At 54.5% G+C, this 24,376-nt stretch overlaps 2 protein-coding genes across 2 annotated transcripts in view; one reads left to right on the forward strand and one right to left on the reverse strand.

Moving 5' to 3' along the window:
• Positions 1–24,376, reverse strand: part of CDH23 (cadherin-related 23) — a 188,905-nt gene that overhangs the window by 42,989 nt on the left and 121,540 nt on the right. The window contains exons 13-28 of the mRNA XM_009994895.1: positions 24,222–24,286; positions 23,474–23,711; positions 22,798–22,903; positions 21,949–22,076; positions 19,119–19,191; positions 18,753–18,869; positions 18,092–18,204; positions 16,461–16,568; positions 15,103–15,292; positions 14,017–14,162; positions 13,075–13,294; positions 12,107–12,259; positions 10,323–10,436; positions 8,642–8,790; positions 1,524–1,584; positions 1,078–1,226 (exon numbers count right to left, since the gene is read on the reverse strand). Coding sequence (XP_009993197.1) covers positions 1,078–1,226; positions 1,524–1,584; positions 8,642–8,790; positions 10,323–10,436; positions 12,107–12,259; positions 13,075–13,294; positions 14,017–14,162; positions 15,103–15,292; positions 16,461–16,568; positions 18,092–18,204; positions 18,753–18,869; positions 19,119–19,191; positions 21,949–22,076; positions 22,798–22,903; positions 23,474–23,711; positions 24,222–24,286 — 2,130 coding nt within the window. The remainder of the gene's footprint in view (positions 1–1,077; positions 1,227–1,523; positions 1,585–8,641; positions 8,791–10,322; positions 10,437–12,106; positions 12,260–13,074; positions 13,295–14,016; positions 14,163–15,102; positions 15,293–16,460; positions 16,569–18,091; positions 18,205–18,752; positions 18,870–19,118; positions 19,192–21,948; positions 22,077–22,797; positions 22,904–23,473; positions 23,712–24,221; positions 24,287–24,376) is intronic.
• LOC104386292 (chromosome unknown open reading frame, human C10orf105) lies at positions 6,170–6,499 on the forward strand. Its single transcript, XM_009994875.1, has one exon. It carries the CDS (start codon positions 6,170–6,172, stop codon positions 6,497–6,499), a length of 330 nt encoding a protein of 109 aa, XP_009993177.1.

Here is a 24,376-nt window from a genome sequence, read left to right on the forward strand (position 1 = left end):
TGCTGTTTCCCCAGGGAGTCTCTTTTCTCCTCTTCCTCCTGGTTTTCTGCTTTGCTGCTGGTGCTGCGGGCATGTCATGCTCAGTTGAAGCACACCCCCCAACAGCAGCTCTAAAAATAGATGCCACCAGAGGGGCTGGGTTTGTGGGGACCGTGGAAAGCTGGCGTGTCACTGCTGAGGATTATTGCCACTGGGTCCTGGCTTATTTCCAGAGGTGCCTGGCCAGGAGACACTGCTCCCAGCTGGCTGAGGCTCAGCTCTTCCACCCACTGGCTGAGCCACATCTCACTGGGAGAGCACGACTGCCACCAACAGTGACTGCCCCGTTGCCTAGAATCATGGAACCATGGAATTGTTCTGGTTGGATAAGACCTTTCAGATCATCAAGTCCAACCATTTCCCCAGCCCTGCCAAGGCCACCACTAAACTATGTCCCTCAGCACCACATCTTCGTGGCTTTGAAACCCCTCCAGGGATGGTGACTCCACCACTGCCTTGGGCAGCCTGTGCCAGGGCCTGACAACCCTTTGGGGGAAGAAATTGTTCCCAAGACCCAATCTAAACCTCCCTTGGCACAACTGGGGCTATTTCCTCTTGTTCTATCACTTGTTACTTTGGAGAAGAGACCGACCCCCCCATCACTCCATCCTCCTTTCAGGTGATTGTAGAGATCAAGGTCTCCCCTCAGCCTCCCCTTCTCCAGGCTGAACAGTCCCAGTTCCCTCAGTCTCTCCCTGTAAGACTGGTGCTCCAGACCCTTCCTCAGCTCTGTTGCTCTTTTCTGGACACATTCCAGCCCCTCCGTGTCCTTCTTGTATCAGGGGCCTCAAAACTGAACACAGTACTGAGCAGCCTCATCACAACTGAAACAAGGAAAAAAACCACCCAAACCAAAACACAGCAAAGAACCCACCACACAACAGGCTCTTCTCCACCCACAGGCAGCCCCTGGAGACTTCCCGTCAGCATTTCCATGCCAGAGCTCCCAAACTTCCTGCATGCCTGCAAGAGCTGGAAACGACTGCCCTCTGATGAAGCACCCAGAGTATTCAGCTTCAGCTCCTCAAGGTTCCTTACCCTCACAGAGCTCCTCATGGGTCCCTGCTCTGTGTTGTAGGCCTCCACCTCCAGGACGTGGGAGGAGTTCTGCTCCCTGTCCAGCTGCCTCACGCCGCGCATCACCAGCCCGGTGCTGGGATTGATGCGGAAGTGGTTGTGCTCATTCCCTGGGAAGGGGGAACAGCAAGAGGAATGGTCACCAGTGTGGCTACCACCATGGCAGGTTATTAAGCAAACCCCACTGCCTTCAACTACATCAGTGTTTGGTCCTGGTCAAGGTGTCCATCAAGGATGAAGTGTCCCCTGGCAATCAAGAACAGAGCTGAAGTTCTGCTCTGGAGTGGGAGAAATGTTGCTGTGGGCTGCAACGTGCAGAGGGATGGAGAGAAGAAGGAGGGTATGTGTGTGGGCTGGCCAGAGCCTGGTGCCAATGCACTGATGCACCAAGGGGCACCTGGACTTACCCTTGACGATTCTGTACCACACTCTCCCATTAATGCCTTCATCTGCATCTGTGGCTTGCACCTGCACCAGGAGAGAAGACCAGTGAAGGTGAAGAGCAAGGGTTTCCAGCCCATGACAAGCCTTTCCACCCTGCCCTGCATCCTGCTCCTCCACCTGAGACAGAAAGCTTACCAACTGCAAGGCAAAAAGAAGTCACCCTCCCCCTGTCACCAGCCAGCAAGGATAGCAGGCTCAGGAGCACTTGGCTGCCAGGTTAGGTGTAGGAGGATCTTGAGGTGGGAGCTGAGCCTGAGGAACATGCCATGAAAGCCTGCAGGTCAGTGTGCTGGTGGAGGTGCCTCCATTGGTCCTGCCCTGCATGCCAATGCTTGCTCTGGTGGGGATACACCAGGGATGGAGCCTCTGGGCCACAAAGCTGTCCTGGGCCAGGCAAGAAAAGCTCCTCCAATGCCTGGTGGGCACCCAGCCCATTGCACCATGTCAAAGGAACGACCCACCTCTCTGGGCACGAGTCTGTACCCGGGTCTGTTGGCGCTGAGAGCTGCTCGTGTTTGCCCTCTCACCCACCACAAGCTGCTGCCAAGTCACCCAAGCAGCAGCATATATGAAAAAAATACCATAAGAAACACGAGTACAACCAGCCCAGTGCAGCTGGGGGTCTGGGCACTGGTCTGAGTCCTCTGGGAACCTCTGAGTCCTCGCAAGACCCCAAGCAGTAGGTAGGAGCTGAGCACGGTCCATGCACCTACAGAATCATCGGTCCCCCTGATGAAACCCGAGCCACGGGTCCCCTCTGGTGTCTCTGAGCAACACTGCAGTGCTTTCCCTGCACAGCCCAGCCCGCCGCCTGCCAGCTGGGAAGTGGGACCCGGTGTGGGGCAGCAGGCTCGGGGCTTCCTCCCTGGCTGCCATCCTGCTGCATCCCACCCTCTGCAGCCAGCACTTCCCACCGAGATTCCAAGCCCTCACCGCAGCGCTGGCCGTTTGCACATCACCAGGGCCAGCAGGAGGGGGGTGCCTTGGCTTTTCTTCTTCTCCTGCTCCCCCCGAGGGGAAAAAGCTCCTTCTGCTGCAGGTGCAAAGCACCTCGTGCAGCCAGGTTGATGCCTGGACAGAGGGCTGCAGGTAGAGCCAGCCTGTTGCAGGTCCCCTCTCAGACAGCCCTGGCTGCAGGGAAAGGGGTCAGAAAAGGAGGAAGAAGACTAAAAGGCCAGAGAAAAAAAGCAAGCAGCTCGGCACGGAGTTGCTGGGGAAAAGGGGGAGCAGGAGTTTGGGGAGCTCAGCCCCCTGCTGTGCCATTCACCCTTCGGAAACACATCCTGGGGGGCTCGACCCCTGGTCCCAGCAGGGCACTGGTGCGCTGGCAAAGGCTGGGCAGGGGCTCGGGCCCGCCCCCCGGGCTGCCATCTCTTTTTCCCACCTCTCTCCCACCATCCCTTGCCCTCCAGCGGGAGGAGGGGGTGGCAGCCGGCGGGGCGCGGTGGGAGAGGAGGCAGAGCCGGAGCTGAGCCGGGCAGAGGTAGGGAAGCACAAAGCCCCTCGGCAAACCCATCACCAGCCACTCCAGCTAAGGCTGAGGGGCCAGCGAGACAGCCCAGGGACGTGTCATCGCCCCCGGCTAGAGGGGCCACCCTCAGCCTTGCAGCCGCCCAGGGAAAAGGGGCTGCAAAAGGGGATGGGGCGGGGAGATGCAAAGTCTGGGGTGGGTTTGGGCTCGGGCATCCCTCCTCCTTTCCCCTTCGCGTTGCTTCGTGTGGCTTGGAGGTGGGAGAGGGGGCAGGTCCTGCGGTTACCTGTGAGGGTGATGGGGTACAGCATCACTTACTGCCCTCTCCGTGGGGTACCCAGCTATCCGGGTGTTTGGTGCCGTCCAGCAAGGGACTGGAAAGAGTCAGAGCATTGGGAAAAGCTGGGGAGCTCCAGGAGAGCAGTGCTAGGCAGGACAGGGAGGGGAAAGAGAGCTGCTTTTCATCCGAGCTGTATGACAGGCACACAAGTGCCTGGAACAGCCTTTTCTTCGCAGGAATTTGAGAAAGGGGGAGAGAAAAAAATCTCTCCCCTTTGAAGGAGAAAAAATCCTGCCAAAATATCCACCCGTGCCAGGCCAGGCAGAATAACACTCCCTGTCTTCTGCTCACACACAAGAGCCATTACTGCTTCCTCCCCACCTTCCTTGGAAGCTTTTTTTTTTTTTTTTTTCCCAGTTTCTCTTCTTTCCCTCTGATCCTGGGCTGCCTCATGCCCAGCTCTGGGTCCCAAGCACCCAAGGGCATGTTAGAGTTGATGTCAATTGTTGTGACTTTTTTTAAAAATTGAAAATCTGCTGAAACCACTGTAGCTCAGGCAGGAGGTGGGGAGCAATCCCCTTTGTCTACATTTAAACACTGAAAACTTATCAGCCTTATAAAAAAAGTCACTGCTCACACGTACTGTGCTAAGATTTCTCAGGGATTTAGTGGCTTCTGGTTCTGGAAGGGTTTAGAGATCAGGCATGGGGAGTAGCCGAGACCTTCCCTTGAAGGAGCAGCCTGCCCAAGGAGCAGGAGGGTCCTGGGCATGGCCACAGCTGTCAGGGCTGCTCTGCTCCCAGAGCTGAGCCAAGCAAGGGGAGGCTGCACCATACAGAAACTATTTTGGGTTGAAGAGAGGCAAAACCATCACTTTGGAGCAGGGGATGAGAGCTCCAACCCCTGAGCCTGCTTGCAGTGCACACATGGGTTCACCTGAGCTAAGGTGATGTCAATCCATCTATTTCTGCCTTTCCCTTTTTCTGAGCTCTCATCCATGGAAACAACCACATCTCCCCAGAGCTTCCGAGCTCTGACCAGGCTGATACAGTCGTGAGGTGATGATCAGCATCACAGCTCTGCATGCCCAAGCCCAGGCATGCAAAGTATTCCAGAAATACATCAGAAATAAACCTCTGACCTTACTCCATCCATATCTTGTCTCATTGCCAGCAAGGGGAGCCCAGAAACAGTGTGCAGGTCTCCTGCAAACTTACTAATATTTGCGAGCACTTGGGGCTGCAGTGGTGAGAGCTGTAGAAAAAAAACCCTTAAGAAATGAGTGATTTCATCCCTCAGTGGGGCTGTGGGGATGGGCTGCAGGAACCATGGGGAGAGGAAGAGCTTGCATGGATCCTGCAGGAGCAATCTGTCCCAATCTGCAGGACCAGGCAGGGAGCTGGGAGCTCTGAGTGACCTCTGAGTGCTCAGCCTTGCAGCTCTCACCACATTTGCTCAAGGTTCTTTCCTCCCCCAACATGTGCAGGGTGACTGATGCTTGTCTCTCCATCTCTGCTGCGGCGTCTCATAGTTTCCAATTGGCAATTAGAGACGTGTTCACTGATGTCTCCTCTCCCCCTTTTTTGGATGTGTTATCAGTGACTATCTGGCTGCTGCCTACACAAACCTCTGTGGCTTTGGGATGGTGGCTGCAAGAGCAGACCCAGAGCCCCTGCCAGTCCCTCCAGCCCTGCCTTTCCCTTCCTAAACTCTTAATTTTAAATTGGCTCAATCCAAATCCATACTGGCCAGGAGACTGCCCAGCCACAAACCAGTCTCTCAGCTCTCCATCTTTCTCCTAACTCCCACGTCTCTGCAGGAAAGTCAGTGTCATAAAGGGTTGGTAAAGCTTTACCAGCGCACAGGCAAGAGCACCAAGGGCCAAGCCAAGCTGTCGCATTGCAGAGGGTTGGCACAGCAGATTTTCCCCTCATCTCTGAGCAGAGGAGATGGAAGCCTCATCTGAGGCTGGGCACAGGTGCAAGAAGGATGCATGGAGCAAAAGAGTGGGTGCAAACTGCCCTAGGAATGCCAGCTGGTGGGAGATCTGAGCTGGTGGGGAGAGGGGAAAAGGGGGGACTTTGAGGAGAGGCTTTGGGAAGCTGGTTTGCATCACTGCTTGCAGATCTGGCTTGAGAAACCTGCAGCACGTCTGAACCCAAAGCCAGGTCAACAAAATGCCTAACCCAAGAGGATGTTTGGCACAAGCAGGGGGAGGGAGTCAGACCTCACCCCTGCAAAACAGGAAGGCAACGCCAGTGCAATAGTGCAGCTCAACAGGGAGTTCTTTGGTCACCCGTTTTCTTTGGGGAACAATTGGTAACCCCAAATGACAATTCAGCAGTACCACATTTCTGGGGAAAGAAGGAGAGACAAAACCACAGCCTAGGGGTAGAATTTTTTACCTTCTCTAGAGTACAGCTCCCAGAAAAAAAAAACTTCATGCAACATGTGGGTGTGAGTTTCCTATGAGTGTCATCTCTGGGGCTGTGGTACTGCATGTCCTTGGTACTAGCAGGGCCAGATTTCTTTGCCAGATGGTTTTTCACTTCAGCTCAGGGCAGGTATAAATCCCACCTCTGTGCTTTGCCTGCTGGCAAAGCAGACAGACTCCTGTCACCCTGTGTCACAGAAAACATGGCTGGGAGGACCTTGGATGGTAAAGCAGGCCAAAAATCCATCAGGTTGGACAGAGGGTGGCTGTCTGCCCAGCTTCTAGGTGGTAATCACCTGTGTCACCTCTCTGTGTCACCTTGTGCACTGCAGGGAAGATGAGCACAGAGGATGCTGGCAAGGGGACCTCTCCCACCCCATCTCTCCTTGGGCTTCTGGTTTCAGCCACTGAGCTGGTCCCACCCATGACCACATCCCCTGAGAAGGCGGATTCACTGCCCATCATCATCGTGCTCGTCTGCGTCTTCCTCCTCCTGGCCACCTTCCTCATCATCGTCACCCTCTGCAAGCCACAGGCACTGGACCAGTCCCACTGGGGACCCCGTGAGTTCATGCCCCATCACCCAGTGGATGCCAGTGAGCCCCAGCTGAGGCTCTGGAAGCGACTGGGCTCCTTGAGATGCTCCATCAACACCTTCAGGAGGAGCAGGCAGGTCTCCCACAGCCAGCCCACCTGCACCAAGAGCCCCCCTGCCAGCCAGGACTGGGACATCATGGAGTCCACCAAAATGTGATCCTGCTCTGCAAGAACTAACTCACCCCGTGTGGCTATTCTATTCCCAAGTGTTTGGTTCAGGCTCAGCTCCCTCCTCAAGCAGTCCCTGGTGTCCTGGGCATCCCAGCAGAGCCCCTTGAAGCAGCTCATTTCCAGGCAGTGGCTCAAGCAAGGCAACCCGAGATTTTGCTATTTCAGGTTCCCCAACATTTTCCAGGTTACTGTTTCCTGGCAGGAAAAGCAGAGGCATCCAAACTACACCCCCAAGCAGCTATCACAGAGCAGCCCCAAAAAATGTTGCTGCTTCATTTCTTTTGAAAAGCATTGCCCAAGTTTGCTAGGCACCTGAACAACCAGCCTGGCTGACAGAGCAACTTTGAGGAGAGGCATCCTGGGGCACAGATGCTCCCCCAAAAAGCAGACCTCAGCCAAGATTTCTTCCTGAGCTGTGCTCTGGAGTGAGTGGAGGAAGGTTTGTGCCCCCCCCCCCACATGTTGCCCAGTCCCTGTTTCCCCCTCGTTGCCAGTGCAAGGAGCCATGGGCTGCTGTGGTTGATGCTTGGAAGGATGCACACTACAGCTGCCTGCTGGAAATCTGCAGCCATAAATGAGCAGCAGGAGCAGGTAAACAGGCCTGTAAAGGCATTAAATAGAGAGGCCTTTTGAGGCTTGCAGCTGCTTCCAGCTTGGAAAGGCTCCACACAAAGCTGAGCTGCCTGTTCCTGCTGGGAAAGGGTACAAGAGCTAGCAGGTAAGCTGATGTGCTTCAAGGTATCAGGAGGAAAAAGACAAAGTGGTTTAATTCTGCCAGGTCTGCAGCTCCCACTATGTTCAGCCGTTGAGTTCACCCCTCTGGGTGACATGTTGGTGACTGGCAAGGCCCCATGGTGGGCACAAAACCCCATCTCTCTGGGTTGCACATGGTTCATGACCCTCCTGAGGTGCAGCTCTGCTTTGGGACCTCCCTGGGCTGCCTGGGACATTCCAGTTCTCCTCTAAAAAAACACTCTGACTTTTGAAGAAGGGGCTGGGGAGACTTTCAGAAACTCTCTTGTTGGCACAGGAGCACGGGAATGTATTTGAAGGGGGGAGACATTCAGTATAAAAGGTGAAAGGTTGAAAATTAGAGGTGAATGTTAAACTAAAGGTGTAAAATAAACTAAAACCAGGTGATTGCCCATTTTGTTCTGTGAAAAACAACCTTCCCTCAAACAATGCCTCTCCTGTGCCACAGACTGCCAAGGGCATCCTCCTCTTTTGGGGAGCATGTTCTAAAATAAGGGGTTTATTTTAATATAAAATAAGGGTCCGACTTGTGTTCCCTCCCTTTCCAGCCTTTCTATAAGTGGAGCTGGTTTGAGATTCCCACAGCAGGGCTCTTCTTCACCTATGGGCATCACACACATGGTGCCAGGGCACAACAGGTGCTGAGGAGCTGCAGGGTCCATGCCTGGGGTCCAGCTGCCCCCAGGACCACGGGCATCTCCCAGCAAAACCTTTGTTGTGAGAGGCAAAAGGCTCCTTTCTTCTCTGCCGGTGACTCACCCTGCCCTCCAGAACCAGGGACAAAGCTGCCCCTTTCCCAGGGCTGGGAGAGGTATTCAAGGCAGGAGGAGCTCTCTGCAAAGAGCTTTTTTTGGTGCTGGCTTCAGGAGAGCCCTGCATTTGAAGGGATGCTGGGAAGCCCAGTGAATGCCTGCATTCATTCCCTGCTCACTGAGCCATTCAGCTCTGCCCACCCTTCCCTCACAGAGGAAGAAAAAGGAAAGCAGAGTCCAAATGCTTTTCTCCCGCTGGTTTTTCCTCCTCTCCGAGAATCTCTGCATGCACTTTTCTCCCTCCCTCCTGGAGATCTCTCCTCTGGGAGGGGATGCAAAGAGGTCTCAGGGCGTGGCTTTGCCCCTCTCGTTCCCTGCAGAAATGGGGTGAATCCCTGATTTATTTTTTTTTCCCTTGGAACTCTGCTGTTGTCTTCCCACTGCTCAGACCCTGTGTCAGCAAAAGAGCAGGGGAGTGTAGAAGCAAAACCACATCTTGCCCTGGCCTGGAGGAACAAGAGAACATGTGCCAACCCTGGGCTTCCAGCAGCTCCCCACCGCAGTGCCAGGGCCGAGAGAGTGGGGAACCCCCTCACTCACCCTGGTGGGACAGAGCCACTTGCCTGCACGATGCTGCTGGCAGCTGGGATGTCCTCGGGGACACTGACTTCATAGCTGCTCTGCAGGAAGATGGGTCGGTTGTCATTGACATCCAGGACTGTCACGTAGACGGTGGCAGTTCCCGTGCGGCGGTTCCCGCTGGGGCCGTTGTCTGGAGGACAGAGAAAGGTGAGGGGAGGTTGGGTCACCTCCATCTCCTCCTTGCTGAAAAGAATGGGACCAAAAGTGCTGAACTACAACCCTCTGTCTTTTCTACACTGAACAGCATGGGGCTTTTTTTTTTTTTTATTTCTGCCTATCCTGAAAGAGAAAGGAACAGCCAAATTGTCTCCAAGATCTGCTGTGGAGCTACTGACCAGTGGGACTGGTCATTAAAGAGGGTTTGCAGCTCCAGAGACTAAGAGGGGGATGTGTGTTAGAAGGGGCTGCTGGAAGTCACAGAATCATCAAATGATTTGGGGTTGGCAAGTCCTTAAAGATCATCCAGTCCCAACCTCCTTGCATGGGCAGGGACACCTCCCACCAGCCCAGGTTGCTCCAAGCCCCATCCAACCTGCCCTTCAACACTGCCAGGGATGGGCCAGCCACAGCTTCCCTGGGCACCCTGGGCCAGACTCTCACCACCCGCACAGCAAAAAATTGCCTCCTAATGTCTAATCTTTCCTCTTCCAGTTTGAAACTGCTCCACTCATCCTATTGCTGGTGTAAAAAGTCTCTCCTCAGCTCTCCTGTAGGTCAGGGATTTGGGGGATGAAGATGGGCAGGGGTCTGTCCAGCAGCACCTCTGAAGCCAGCCTGCACCTTGGCTGCTGCAGGCAAGCAGGGTGTGGGTCTGGTCAGCAGCAGCCAGTCCTGACTAAAAGCAAAAGCCCCAGTGGGTTTTCTGTAGGCCCAGCTCAGCCAAAGAGCACCAGGACCTGCTGATGGGCTGCAGATCAGGATGGGGCAGGGGGACTCTTGCTTTTGCCACAAAGGATGAGGCAATTGGGAGCATACGTCGGGTCTGGTTTCTCCAACATGCCTGATCCAAGTGAGCACTAAAGCCACCTGTCTGGAGCCCATGGGATCTGGTGACAGGCAGCTGGATACCCACCTGAGGGGCAGAATGGACCTTTTACCACTTTGGGGTTGATCCTGCATGCCCATCCTGGTGGAGCATCCCATGCCACCTGCAATGCCATTCCCCTGAGATTTCTGACCAGGCCATTTGTTTCTCCTTTCAAAAGGGACATACAAGTCTTCTGTAAACAGGCCCATCATTATAAAGCTGGGGGAGTGACAGCCAGGATGGGCTTGGCATGCAGGACCTCTGCCTGTGCCAGGTGGAGCTGGAGTAATAGGCAGCCACAGAGCCAAGGGCTGGTGTGGCATTAGGGGAAGGGTGCTGTGGCAGTGGCATTTCTGGGTGCAGGTTTGCCCCAGGTCTGCACGGAGCCTCTTGGAAATGGTCTTGCCTCCCCCACGGAAAGGTGAAAGCCTGGGGGCTGGATGAGCTCAAGGGCAGAATTTGTTGTCTGCACAAGTTGAGGTGGAACCGGGATGTATTCATGCAGGTCGTGAAATGCCAACACCAAACCAAGGCTGCTGTCTCTCTGTTGCTTTTCCAAGGTAGCTTGGCATGTGCACGGACACCTTAGGTGGCTGTGTGGCAGCTTTCCCAAGGGAATGGTGGGAATTCCTTACCGATGGCCTCCAGAATCAGCGTGTACGATGCCACGGTCTCCCTGTCCAGGCTCACAACTGTCCTGACCACTCCATCCCTGAAGCCAACACTGAATTTGCCATCCTGGTTCCCACCTGTGGGAAAGGACAAGGAGCAGGTTATCTGTTGTCTGGATGCAGGGAGCAAAGCCCATGGGGTCAGCCCAGCTGTCAAAATGATAGAATCACAGACTGGTTTGGGTTGGAAGGGACCTGAAAGATCATCCAGTCCCAACCCCCTGCATGGGCAGGGACACCTCCCAGCAGCCCGGGTTGCTCCAAGCCCCATCCAACCTGCCCTTCAACACTGCCAGGGATGGGACAGCCACAGCTTCCCTGGGCAACCTGGGCCAGGCTCTCACCACCCTCACATCAAAGAATTTCTTCCTAATGTCCAACCTAAATCTCCCCTCTTCCAGTTTAAAGCCATCACCCCTTGTCCTATCCTTCCATGCCCTTGCCAAAAGTCCCTCCTCCCCTTTTCTCAGCCTGACCTCCTGAGGGGCTGCATTTTACAGCCTTGTGAGCGTGACAAGCTGGGTCAGATAAGTTTGAATCTTGTCCTAGACAAAGCTCCTTTGCAGCAGGAGGCACCAATTCCCTGCCACACCACCTGCCTCGTGACACAGGAGAGGAGTGATGGTTGTAGGACAAGCTGAATCATAGCAGAGACAGCTCATTTCCTGAATGCATCAGAAGCAAATTGGGGTAGCTTCGATGTGGCCTGTGGTACCTGTGGGACAACACACACCTCTTCCCTTCCAAGGGAGGCTGGAGGGGCCACACAATGAAACGTGAGGTTGCTGTTGTGAGAAACATGACTCGCCAGTGACACTTCTATTTTTTGCCCTCTTCCTGAGGGCTAAAGGCTGTTTGCAAGTCAAAGCACAGCCGGGGGTTTCCCCAGCCTCCTGCTGCAGGTGCTGCAGCCAGGGGTGTCCAGGTGGCATTGCTGCCTCCCTGCTCCCAAACCCACCTGCATGCAGGCTTACAAGATCATGGAACCACAGAATCATTCTGGTTGGAAAAGATTTTTGAGATCATCAAGCCCAACCATTAACCCAGCCCTGCCAAGGACACCACTAAACCATGTCCCTCAGCATCACATCTACATGGCCCTCCAGGGATGGGGACTCCACCACTACCCTGGGCACCCTGTGCCAGGCTCTGACAACCCTTTAGGGGGAGAAATTATTCCGAATATCCAGTCTAAACCTCTGCTGGCACAACATAAGCCCATTCCTCTTGTCCTATCACTTGCTACTCAGGAGAAGACACCGTGCCCCCTTGCTTCAACCTCCTTTCAGGTACTTGTAGAGAGGTCTTCCTTCAGCCTCCTCTTCTGCAGGCTGAACACCCCCAGCTCCCTCAGCTGCTCCCCATAAGACTTGTGCCCCAGACCTTTCCCCAGTTCTGTTGCCCTGCTCTGGGGGGCCCAAAACTGACCCCAGGATTGGAGGTGCAGCCACAGCAGTGCCGAGCACAAGATGCTCTAAAATTCCAGAGTGGCTTTGAGCCCCAAGTGTGTGTTACACAAATGCCACCCCTAGGGGTGTCAAGCCCCATCCTCATGCTTTTCCTGACCACACCCCAGTCTTGTGGGAATGCAGGGGATGCCAGGGGGCAAGGGCTGACCCTGAGCAGGAGATGGAAGAGTGACCAAAGTCTGGAGGGGCTGGAAAAGGCAGCACTGATGTGCAGAACACCCTGGCCACGGGCTGGGACAGCCTGCCCATTTCTCACGACCCTTTGCAAGAGGTTCCTACCCGTGATGAAGTAGCTGAGCTCAGCATTCAGTCCAATGTCAGCATCCGTGCAGTTGAGCCGGACCACTTTGAAATCCCGGGCCACGTTTTCGGGCAGGGACACGTTGTAGATGGCTGGGAAGAAGGTGGGGCTCTCGTCGTTCACATCCAGGACTGAGAAGGAGAGCAGAGCTGAGTGCCCCCCATTCCCAGGACTGCCCCTCCTGCAGATGCCAGCCTGATGTCTGCTGGGCTCCCACTGCTCTGAGCATCCCTGCCTGCTGCTCCCTGATGTTTGCGTGGTGGGGCTGCCTGCAGACCTGCAGGAAGGACTGGTCCCCGGGGCTCCAGGCTGGTTTGATTGTCTGTTACAATCCAAAGCAGCCTCACATGTTTGAAATTTCAGTCATTGTTTGCACCAAGCTCATTTATATCCCCAAGAAGAGAAAAATCTGGAAAGCTCAAGTTTTCCTGGTGCACACCAGAGCGCTCTGGCCTTATAGGACCAGAAGCTTCTTTTTCCAAACCCTGGCCTAGAGGTCAATCCAGGGTCACTTTATTTCCAGGTGATGCTTATCCTCAGCACTGGGCTTGCATGAAGCCAGCAAACAGAAATGCACTGGATTAAAGAGAAGCCCCATAGTGAGGGCCCAGCTCTGACACGGGGGCTGAGAAGGCTGCCCAGACACTCAGCTGCAGTGAGTCCTGCAGTGAAGGAAAAGGCAGTGAAAAAGAAACTCTGGGGATGGGGAAATGGAGGGAAAATTACCCAAAATCTGGGGGCCCTGCCAGAAACACCATCTTTTCCCCATCTCTGCACTACCAAGAGCAGACACCGTGGATCAGATCACACAGCCACCCGACTCCTCAGCGTGCCTCCTACATAAACCACAGCTCCGTGGGTGATGTGTCTTTGTCACCCATCTCCTTGGGCCCTGAAGGTCGCTCTGCAGCTGGGATGAGCTCAGAAGGGACCTTGGTGCACCCACCTTTGACAGTCAGGGTGCTGGTGGAGCTCTTGGAGGGCACGCCAGCATCGCTGGCCACCACCCGTAGGTAGTACTGGGAGATCCTCTCCCTGTCCAGCACGGTGGTGGAGGTGACCAGCCCACTGGTGCTGTTGATGAGGAAATCCATGCGGGGCATCCCCACCTGCATGCGGTAGGTCACCTGCCCGTTGGGACCCTCGTCCAGGTCGATGGCCACTACCTGGCAAGGAGAGCAGACAGGAGGAGTAAGCTTGGGGGATCCCAGTTGTCTCCTGGCAGATGAAAGTTGCAGTGCATGAACCCTGAGCTTTTCCTGGCCTGCAGGGATGCTGGGGGTGAAGAAAAAGGGGTCTTGAGGCATCCTCCCTGCTGGGAGCAAGGGCCTGGAGTGGGATGCCACAACCTCTTCTGCATCCTTTAATTCCAGTGCTAGAGGGTGGAGAGGGTGGAGAAGGTGGATGGGGTGGAGAAGGTGGATGGGGTGGAGAAGGTGGATGGGGTGGATGAGGTGGATAAGGTGGAGAAGGTGGAGAAGGTGGATGGGGTGGATGGGGGTGGATGAGGGTGGATGGGGTGGAGAAGGTGGATGAAGTGGATGAAGTGGATGGGGTGGAGAAAGTGGATGAAGTGGATGAAGCGGGTGAGGTGGATAAGGGTGGATGAGGGTGGATGAGGTGGATGAGGCGGATGAGGTGGATGAGGTATCTACAGGTCTTTTGGTGGATGGGGTGGATGAGGTAGATGAGGTAGATGAGGTAGATGAGGTGGAGAAGGTGGATGGGGTGGAGAGCGTAGATGGGGTGGATGGGGGTGGATGAGGTGGATGAGGTGGAGAAGGCGGATGGGGTGGATGGGATGTGTTGCTAAGCTGCTCTGCAGGAAAGCTGGCAGCCCCAGGAGCAGGTCCCAGAGCAGGGCAGGGTGGCACTGGGGCAGGCTCACCTGAAAGACGGAGGAGCCGGCTGGAAGGCCCTCGGCAATCTCAGCAGTGAAGGGCAGGTTCTGGAAAGTGGGGTCATTGTCGTTCAAGTCCAGGAGGTTGACAAAAACAGTGGCACTGCTAGTGGCTCTCAGGGGTGGCCGCCCGCCTGGGGAAGCCAGGAACAGGGTTTCAGAGTCAGTGCCTCCAGCTATTTCCAGCCCTTTCTCCCAGAAGACCTCACTGCCAAGGCCACCACATCCCTCAGCACCACATCTACAGGTCTTTTAAATCCCTGCAGGGCTGGTGATGCCACCACTGCCCTGGGCAGCCTGGGCCAGGCCCTAACAACCCTTTGGGGAAAGAAATTGTTCCCAGTATCCAATCTAAACCTCCCCTGGCACAGCTGAGGCTGTGTCCTCATGTCCTGGTACTTGCTGCGAGGGAGAAGACACCAACCCACCCTCCCTCCAGCCTCCTCTCAGGCAGTTGCAGAGAGCAAGAAGGTCTCCCCTCAGCCTCTTCTTCTCCAGGCTAGACATCCCCAGTTCCCTCAGCTGCTCCCCACTAGCCTTGACCTCCAGACCATTCCCCAGCTCCGTTACCCTTCTCTGGCCACACTCCAGCCCCTCCATGCCCTTTTTGCAGTAGGGGACCTAGAACTGACTCCAGGATATGAGGTCCAACCTCTCCAGTGCCAAACACAGGGGGTTCCTCACCTCCAAGGAGGATGATTCAACAGTTTGTTGCAGTGTTTAATAACCCTTTCAGTGAAGAAACCACTGTGGTGCTTGTGTTTTGAGGGTTTCCAGCTTGTTTTAGCAGCAGGTTTTAACCTCTTCTCTTTTTTTAATTTTTTTTTTTTTTTTTTTTTACCTCAAAAAACGTGGTTGGAACTTATGCTCAAAAAAACCCAGGAAGAACCTTCATTGTAAAGGGAAAAAAATCAGGCTGAGAAAAGCTCTGGCTCAAGAGGTGAGGGAGGTGGAAAGAGTTGGGTGAGGAGAGGGCAACGCTTGCACAAGCCCCAGCAACTCTCAGGGGGCTCCAGTTCTGGCAGAGCAGGGGAAAAAAAGAAAAGAGAGGAGTGGGCTGGAAGCAGGGCTTACAGTCAGTGACAGACACCACGATCCTCCTCATGAGCTGGGCCTCCTGGGCGTTGGGGTTCTCCCTGTCCAGCAGGACCCCGGTGGTGCGGATCTTGCCCGTGGTGCTGTTGATGCTGTAGAACTTGTTGGGGGGTCGGATGCTGTAGACCACCGTGCCATTCTCCCCCAGGTCTGGGTCCAAGGCCACCACCTGCCACAGAGGAAGAGGATTAACCCCTCCCTGGTGCATCCCCGTGTGGCTCTCCCATGACAGGCAAGCAGCAGGAAGTTCTTCCTTCACCCAGCTCTGTGTTTTCATCCGTCTTGCAAGGATTTTGTACCCTTGGGACCTCTACTGAGGTGGAAAGTCTCACCAAAACTGGTCTGCAAGCCTGGGAGGGAATGGCATGGCAAGAGAGACAGGAGCTCACAGCAATTGTGCTGCCTTTTCTCCTTTTAAATGAAGCCAGCCAGAAAACAAGCACCCTCCAGAACAAGAAAATAAATGGGATAAAGCAGTGTGCTGAGGAACTTGTGCTGCCACAGCTGCTCGTGGGGTTTCCCTCCACGCCAGGCACTTCATGTTTGAGTTTTCTCCCTCTGACATTTTTCATGACAGAGGACATTTACATTAAAAAAAACCCCCGCCAACCCCAAACCCAACTTCATTACAGTCACAACTTCCCTAGCTCCTGCTGCTTGTCCTGTAACTGGATTTACATCATGGGGGTGACACGATGATTATTTTCCTGGCAGCTAATTGGGATGTCAAAGGCAAGATGACTTCAAGCAGGCACCGAGCAGCAGGGGCTGGTGCCTCACACAAGAGAGAAGACCATGCACTGACAGACCCTCCTTTCCCCCCCTGCCTCAACTCCTTTTTTTTCCACAGCCTTCCTCCTTCTATGATTTTGTGGATTCTCTTCACTTTCCCCTCATTTATTTCCCGTTTCGTGCCCATCATTTTTCTCCCGGCGTGATGGGAGCACAAGCCTCCCTCTCTCTTTCTCTTTTATTTCACCAGGGAGACTTGAGAGGCTGTAAATCAATGTCTTTCAGAAAGGTCCTTGAAGGAGGTCACAGGCAAGGCTAAGGAAAGGAGAATTTGGCCCAAATCCATCTTTTAGGGAGGAAAAAATCCAATCTCTTGGCAGAGAAGTGCATGGGACAGGCAGCAGCAAGGAGGCCCAGAAGTAACCAGTAAATGGACTTCTGCAAGGTGATGCTTAACTGGAAGTGATACCAGTTTGGAGGTGATACCAGTTCAGAGGTGATACCAGTTCAGAGCTGCCTCTCCCTGCTCCAGCCAAGCAGGTGACAGCTTTCACAAGGGGAAGGAAGAGGTTTCTAGCCCAACAGTCACCTTCCCTTGCACATACCGTGGTGACATCCGAGTTGGGGGGGGTCATTTCCACCAGGTTAATGAAGTAGGGCTCATCCTTCCAGGTGGGATAGTTGTCATTGATGTCCAGCAGCGTGATGTTCACCTGGGAGAGAGCAAGCAACACCTGCAGTGAGCCTGGGGGGGTGCATCCTGTTGTCTCTCCAGCCTCCCACCCCTCCCCAGACCACCTGTATCCACCCCAGCCTGGGAGTCTACAAAGGTGGGAAGAGCTGCAGCTCGGGGGGATGCCCCCCAGTGCCTGCCACCCTTGTGCAGGGTGTCTTGGTGGAGCTTCTCCAGGGCTCTTCTGTGCTCCCAAGCAATGGGGTCCTGCTGCTGCAGCAGCCTGAGCTGCTGGTGCCATCCCGTGGTAGAAGTGGCCAATCTGCAGGGCACAGTTTCTGAGGATGTGCCCCAGGCACAAGCTGAGGAACCAGGGTGGTCCCTGGGGGCAGGTTGGTGACCCATCGCTACCCTGAGGACTTGTCCATCACCTGGGGACCTTGCAAAGCCCCTGAATGGACCTTGTCCTGGGTGTACATCCTTGCTAAAGAAAGCAGACAAACTGAACCAGCCACCCACTTCTCACCCAGTTTTCATCTTCTTTAGCTTTTTAAGAACCATGATGCACGGTGGGGTGGTGTTTTTTTGTTGTTTTTTTTTCCTAGTTGCTATCTGTGTTGCAAAAACCTTGTTCTGCTTTTCAATAAAGCTTTTAGGAGAACATCATCTCATCTGGAGCACCAAAGAGAAACACAGCATCCTACAGGCCATGCTGTTGCCCAGCCAATGTGCTTCTGGGAGGCTTCATAGGGAGCTTCCAGTTTGCTGCCTGGATCATACACATCCTGATGGCCCTCAGCCAGTTCTTTTAGGGATTTTCTCAGCAGAACTACAATATTCTTCTGCATTGTCCTCTGTTGCATAGGACACACCTCCTGCAACTCAATCAAGCACCCCAGGAGCTTGGCCCAAATGATATGAAATGCTCAAACCAACATGATGCCACCACCAGTGAGAAATGGATCCTTGGCTTTTGACCTCCTGATATTTCCAAAGATGTTTATAAATCCTTTGCCAGTGATAGGTCTCCCTGTCACCGGCAAAGGGCACAGCAATACAGAAGGGCTTCAACCTGCAGTACAATGGCCTGCACCTCCACCAGAACCTTCTGAGGAGCCTGGGAATCACAAACCAGTTGGAAACCCTTGATCCAGGCAGTGTGCCAATAGCAGTCATCAGGAAGAGCTAAGTGTGCCTTCAGGCTCATCAACTAAGCATTTTCTCCAGGGGTACAAACACTGTGGGTGGAACAGGAGCCTTTTACTGCCTTCATGTGGAGAGCTAGACACATCAAGATCTGGAAGGTCAAGTGGCTCCTGAGTGAATGGCTTGCCTGGTAAAGGAGCCCAATTTCAAGGTCTACCAAGCCTGGAGAACCATTCTGCACGTGGAGGTGGTGGTGGCCACCCCACCATGCAGTCTTTACCCATTCCCACAGCAGAAATGAAATCCTGCTAGCAAGGGGAACTGAAGCATGGGTGCCTGGGCAGCCCCCCCTCAGCAGCAGCCCCAGGTGGGCCCCAGCGGCTCATGGAGGGGGGAACTGCTCCTTCACACACTCACCATAGCAATGCCTGTCTTCTGGTGGTGGCCCACACCTCCATCCACTGCCCTCACAATCAGGATGTATTCGGATTTGGCCTCCCGGTCCAGCAAAGATGTCGTGGTGATTTCTCCTGCAGCCACAGGAGATGAGAGGGATCAGTGGCAAAAGAAAACCCCCCCAAAACAGGCAAAACCAGAGACAGGATCCTTCACAAATAGGACCTTTCTTCTGCTTCAGTTTCAGATGGATGGAGCCTGGAAGGGTCAGCTCATCAGCAAGCTCCTGCTAACTTGGGGATGTGTCTTCCCCTCAGGAACCTGTGTAAGGACTGTGTGTGATCCCTCACACTCCTTCCTGCCCATAATCAACTAAAAGTTAGGCCAGCAAGGGAAAAGGAGCAGAAGCTCCTGAGCTAGCAACATCAGCCCTTGCAGCCACAGCCTTTCCTTAGGGGCCACTCCCACAGATGGCCCTGCCAAAGCTCTCTCATGGTGACCCCAGAAGTGCTGGTGGCTGAATTCTGGCAGATCCCTGGAATTCTGTGCCTCCTAAAGCAGGCTCAGGGGAAAGAAGGACAGAGGAAGGAGAGAGGGTGGAAGAAGAAAAATGATGGGGAAGAAAATCAAGGGAAGTTCTGGAACTGAAAGGAAAAGAGGGAGAGCAGGTACAGAGGTTCACCTGAGCGAGCATTGATCCGGAAATGTGAGGAGCCCTCCAGGGAGTAGATGATTGACTCCTGCCCATACTCCCTGGACTTGTCCATGTCCGTGGCATTGAGGAACAGCACTGTGGCTCCTTGGGGAAGGCAGAAATGAGGGTTGGGATGGGCATTCACTGCCCACAGCAGCTCTTCCCAGCTGCCCTGTCCCATCATGTCACCTAGTTCACGTGTCATCTGGATGTACAGTAAGGTCAAACCCCTATGACACTCTGCCAGGTCTGGCTTTTACCTCCTCAGAAAACCGTCACCCACCCCGTTCTGGCTGTAAGACCTCCAAGGGTCCTTCTGCTAGGCTGAAGGAGGAGTAGGGCTGTGCTCCTTACCTGCCATGATGTCTTCCATGATGGCTATCACGTAGGAGGGCTTGCTGAACATGGGGGGGTTGTCGTTTTCATCCTGAAGCAAAGAGAAGGTTGATTGGGAAAAAAGGCAAGATGGTCAAGCAGCTGCACAAGTCTGTTCCGGGGATGCTCCTGGGCAACTCCACCTCCAGATGTGACCAGCTCAGGGCATGGGTGTGAAGAAGGTGGCCTTAGGGGTAAAGGCACCAGAGGTCTGAGCACATGGTTCTGCTGTGGAGGCAGCTGAGGTTATGGTCAGTTGACTGCCCAGTGACTTTGCTGTCCCCCAGCATCCTGGGCAACACACAACAGGTCTGAGGAGCCATTGCCCTTTGCATCCTCAGAGCTGCTCCTGTCTCCACTGCAAGCCCTGGGCAGACCCACCACTGCTCAAAGCACAGCAGCATCATGCACAGACCTGCTCCTCTCTCTTGGGGTGGCACACGAGTGGCTTAGTGCTCTGGGTCACTCTGAACGTGAGGCCACCAGGCAGACTGGACTGGCCAGAGGAGCTGCTGAGCTTTGGGTGCTTTGTTTGAGTGGAGGAATGGTGTGGGTATCTGCAGAGAAAGCAGCTACTGCATTTTTTTTTTGGGGGGGGAAGCTGGTTTGCATACCACTGTGGTCCCTCCAAGCCTGTCTCTGCCAGCCACTAGGGCTGGCCTGGTGGAACTAGATAGGAGGAATTACTCAAAGCATCCCTCACAACAGATTTTGGGCCAGTTTAAAGCTCCCCCAGGAGGGCTTTAAATGCTCTTTAAACAATGTTAAGAACCTGCCTTCAATGAACCAAACCCAACTGCCTGAGGAGGGAAGGCTGGAGCTGCCAGGACATTAAAACAGTTATGGACTTTGCCATTTCTCTGGGGCTGCACTGGAGATGTTTTCTACATGGAGACCACTGATGGACCTGCAGGCTCAGCTGCTCCTGCTGCCACAAACTTAACTTGACACCTGAGGCAGCTTCATGTGCCAACGCTGCCCATCGTACTGGAATTAAACTGCCATCCTCTGCTCCTCTGGCCAGAAGCAGGTGGTCTTTAATCAGCCTTTGCATCACTCAGCTTCCACCACATCTCCTCCGAGGGTGATGAGGAAGGTGCCACCTGCTGGGGGCACCCTCCATGTATCCCTCCTCCTCCTTGCAGGGCTGGGAGGGGGTCATCAACCCTGGGAAGTTCAGGCAGGCTAAAGGCAAAGGAACCTGAGAGACTGACCATGCACCTTTCCTCTGCTTCCACAGGAGAGAGCATCCAGCTACATCACCTCCCTCATGATCCCACCTCCCTGACCTCCAGGGTCCCCCAGCCCTCAGCTGGCTGTCATATCATCAGCAGGGATGCTGATGAGGGCAGACACACTGAGCAACCCTCCCCCCATCTTTTTCTCCAGGCACAGACATGATGCAAGTCACTGCCTCCTGGTCAGGGAGTGAGGCAGAGACTTATTAGTGATGCTGCTTCCCCGGGATCCCGGGTGCTATTAGTTCTGATTCGACAGCTCCCTCTACAAAAAGCCTTATTGTCCCCTAATGGGAAAGCTACACAGAGAGTTTGACTTCTTTATTAAAAACCAACAACCAAAGGATGGAAGGAAAATAAAATAAAGTACAACAACAACAAAAAATGTACCTCCCTCCACACTCGCTCTCGTTTTGCCTTTTTTCACAGCTCTTGTTCCTCAAGTGCCACTGGGAAATGTTTCCTTCTCATTTTTTTCCTATTTTCTGGCCTTTCCCCTCCCCCCCTTGTCTTTTTCCAGTTGAGAGAAAATCCCTCTGATTGAAAGTGTGAAAAGCCACAGCTACTTAAACCCCACCAGTGTACAGGCTCAACCAGAAGGAAATGACCCACTGAAGTGGGGTCTTTAAGAAGAGATGTTTGTGCTGCCTAAAGCACAGCATGGGAAAAGTGTATTTAACCACTGCTAACCCCTCTGGCACTGCCATATTCCCCCCCCCCTCTCCTGAGAAGGGTGAGGAGCAGGGGACAGACATGCTGATGGCACTTCCTTCGCATCCTAGAGCACTGTGGGCTCCACCTTCTTTGCCTTCCCAGGCTGATGCTGCTGCCAGCCCAGCTCAGATCCCATCAAGACTGACGGGTTATCAAGCAAACTGTCTCCACTGCTGATGCCTCCTTCCAGATGTTCCCAAGCCACAATGTGCCTCGGAGTGACAATCTGATCTAATCTCCCCAAGGAAGGCTGTGATGCTTCCCCTCTCCCAGCAGCAACCACTCCTCCAGGGAGGTCACACCTATGCCAGCATGTGTGACACACAGCAGAGCCTGCAGCAGGCTGGGACAGCTGGCAGTGGGGAGATAAACAAGAAACTGCCTGTGATTGATTCAAGGACCAATAATCCCTGACACTACAAGTGCCAATGCACAGCCAAAGCTCTCTCCTGTGCATCCCAGCTGCAGCCAGTGCTGCAGGCTGCTGGCACAAAGAGTGTTCCAGCCAGGGATTCCCTGTGAGCTGAGAGAAGGGCTCATGGGTGAGCAACGAACCCATCAGCCCAAAGCAAGAGCAGAAGGTGGATCTCCAGCTGGGGACAGTAGGGGATGTCACCCTCAGTCACTCAGACCTTATCAGATGTCAGGGACAGCATTCCTTTAACCAACACGTATGACACGCGCCTACACAAGGCATACATGACACACAGATACCTACAGGAGTAGGTAGGAATTGCAATCCACGTGTACCTATCCTCTGGGTGGGACAGCTGTGCTGAGTCACTGATAAGTTAACTGCACAGCTATGGAGGAACTGCTGGGAAACTGTGGCAGGGGATGTCAGGAATTGTACTTACAAACACCTCGATGGTGACGGGGACGGTGCTGTTGAGCGGTGGGTTGCCAGCATCCTTGGCCATCACAGTCAGGTAAATAACCCCGTTGGCCACCTGCTCATAGTCAAGGGGGTGGTTCACACTGATCACTGGAAGGAGGCAAAGTGGCACAGTCAGGGGGGCAGGCTTATGGGGGTGACCCATCCACGCCAGGACATCCCTAGGGACAACAGTGGCTGCTCGAGGTGGCAGTGCCCAAAAAACAGAAGCACCAGGCATAACTGTTCAAGTGAGTCCAGGCAAGGGGCATCAGGATGATAGAGGGCTGGAGCAGCTCTACTCTGGAGCCAGGCTGAGTGAGTTGGGATTGTTCAGCCTGGAGAAGAGAAGGCTCCAGGGAGACCTTAGAGCACCTTCCAGGGCCTGAAGGGGCTCCAAGAAAGCTGGGGAGGGACTTTGGACAAGGGCAGGGAGTGAGAGGGAAAGGGTTAAAACTGGAAGAGGGTAGATTTATGTTGGGCATTAGGATGAAATTCTTTGCTGTGAGGGTGGGGAGACCCTGGCCCAGGTTTTCCAGAGAAGCTGTGGCTGCCCCATCCCTGGAAGAGCTCAATGCCAGGTTGGATGGGGCTTGGAGCAACCAAGCGGTGGGAGGTTTCCCTGCCCATGCAGGAGGGTTGGAACTAGAGGATCTTTAAGGACCTTCCAACTCAAACCACGACTACTGAGCTCCTTGCACAGAGTGAGCTGTACACCCATGGAAACACAGCTCTGCAAGGGCTTGGCTCAAGCCCTGCTGCAAAGGACCACGAAGCAGGTGAGGTGCTGCTGCTCAGCAGTGGGATGGTGGTTCCCAGGGCCAGCCCTTACCTCCGTACCCTTCCGACACGGTGATGTCGAAGTACTCGCGGAAGGCAGACGCCTCCACGATGCTGTAGGTGATCTGGTTGTTGGGAGGGGAGTCCTCATCTGAGGCCTGGGGAGGGAGCAGAGGGTGGAGATGAACACAGAGCTGTGCTGGTGATGTGATGGGGGAGAGGTGATGGAGGGAGATGTGCTCACCAGGGGTCCTGACAGGATCTGTAAACCAACCTCTCCTCCCACCCCACCTCCCAGGAAGGACTTGCCAGTCCCTGCTCTCCTGCCTCCCTGTGACACTCCTCCAGCCTGCCCCCAAGAAGGGGAAGTCATGCTTTCACACCACGGCGAAGCTCCTTCTTGGGCTGAAGGAGCAAACAGTCTTTCCTGCCTGCCTTCCCTCCACAGCAGAGGCTTACAGCTCCACCACCAACACACGGACCACTGCTGACTCTACTGAGCACAGCAAGGCAACACGGAGGCTGTGCCTGTGCCCTGGGAGAACGCCCAGGTCCTGGGGGACACCACACAGGCACTGACAGGAGAGGAGGAAGAGGGAGCACCCAGCTGCACTTTGCAGCCAAGCACATTTTTAGCAGGGCTGGCAGCAAGAGTGGCCAGGGACCCACCCCCACACCCATCTCCCTGCCGTGCACCCTGAGCAGAGGAGCTGCTCCAGGCCCCTCACCCGGAGCCGGACCACCTGGGTGACAGAGGGCTCGTTCTCCCTCAGGGCCCCCAGGTATGCCTCCTTCTGGAAGGTGGGGATGTTGTCGTTGACGTCGAGGACGTTGATGCGGACTCTCCCCGTGGTCTCCTCCCCACCTCCATCCCGGGCAATGACCGTCAGGGTGTAGCGCTGGGTGGTCTCGAAGTCCAGCCGGGCTGTCAGGAGGACAACCCCTGTGTCCTTGTCCAGGGAGAAACTGAGGAGACAGGAGAGGAGGTGGGGGGAAAGCCCCGGTGACCACAGGCTGGAGGTAGAGATGTGGGGTGGCAGCAGCCTGACAACTAGCACTGGGATGAGGAAAGGTCATGAGTCTTCAAGAGCTCGGGCACAGGTGGAGTAGAAACCCTCAGTGCTGCTCCAACAGCCAGAGAAAGCAGGCCCAGAGGCCCCAAATCCCTTTGTGCCCACCTGCCTCCCCCAGCTACCCACTACAAGCAGGCTGCACGTGATGCTCCAGGGCCAGGAACTCAGTGGTAAATGCATTCATGGGTGCCAGGCAATGCTGGTGTCTCTAGGTCCTGCTTCAGCCAAGTGATTAAACATGCTGAAGTCATCCCTTTGGGAGACACCACAGTGGGTTTGCCATAGGGTATCTCACAGGTAGGACATAAACCATGTCCTTAGTTGCCTTGTGACCTCCTCTCAGGAAGGTTTGAAGAAGATTTGGAAGCACCAAAGCTGTGCTGGTGGGTTCAGTCACACTTACCGGTCAGGGTCATCGCTGAAAAAGTAACTGACTTTCCCATACGTGCCAACATCATTGTCAGTGGCCTGAAAAAGGAACAACTAATTAATAAATGAACTTTGGAACATTGCATTACACATGCTGGTGAACTCACTACACACTGGGGTGCTGCCATT

Source organism: Chaetura pelagica, unplaced genomic scaffold, assembly GCF_000747805.2.
Source record: "Chaetura pelagica isolate M959 unplaced genomic scaffold, ChaPel_1.0 scaffold112, whole genome shotgun sequence".
Classification (NCBI taxonomy): Eukaryota; Metazoa; Chordata; class Aves; order Apodiformes; family Apodidae; genus Chaetura; species Chaetura pelagica.

Bases quoted from the DNA above. Each gene is read 5' to 3' on its own strand.
- LOC104386292 (XM_009994875.1), top strand. From the start codon at position 6,170: ATGACCACATCCCCTGAGAAGGCGGATTCACTGCCCATCATCATCGTG.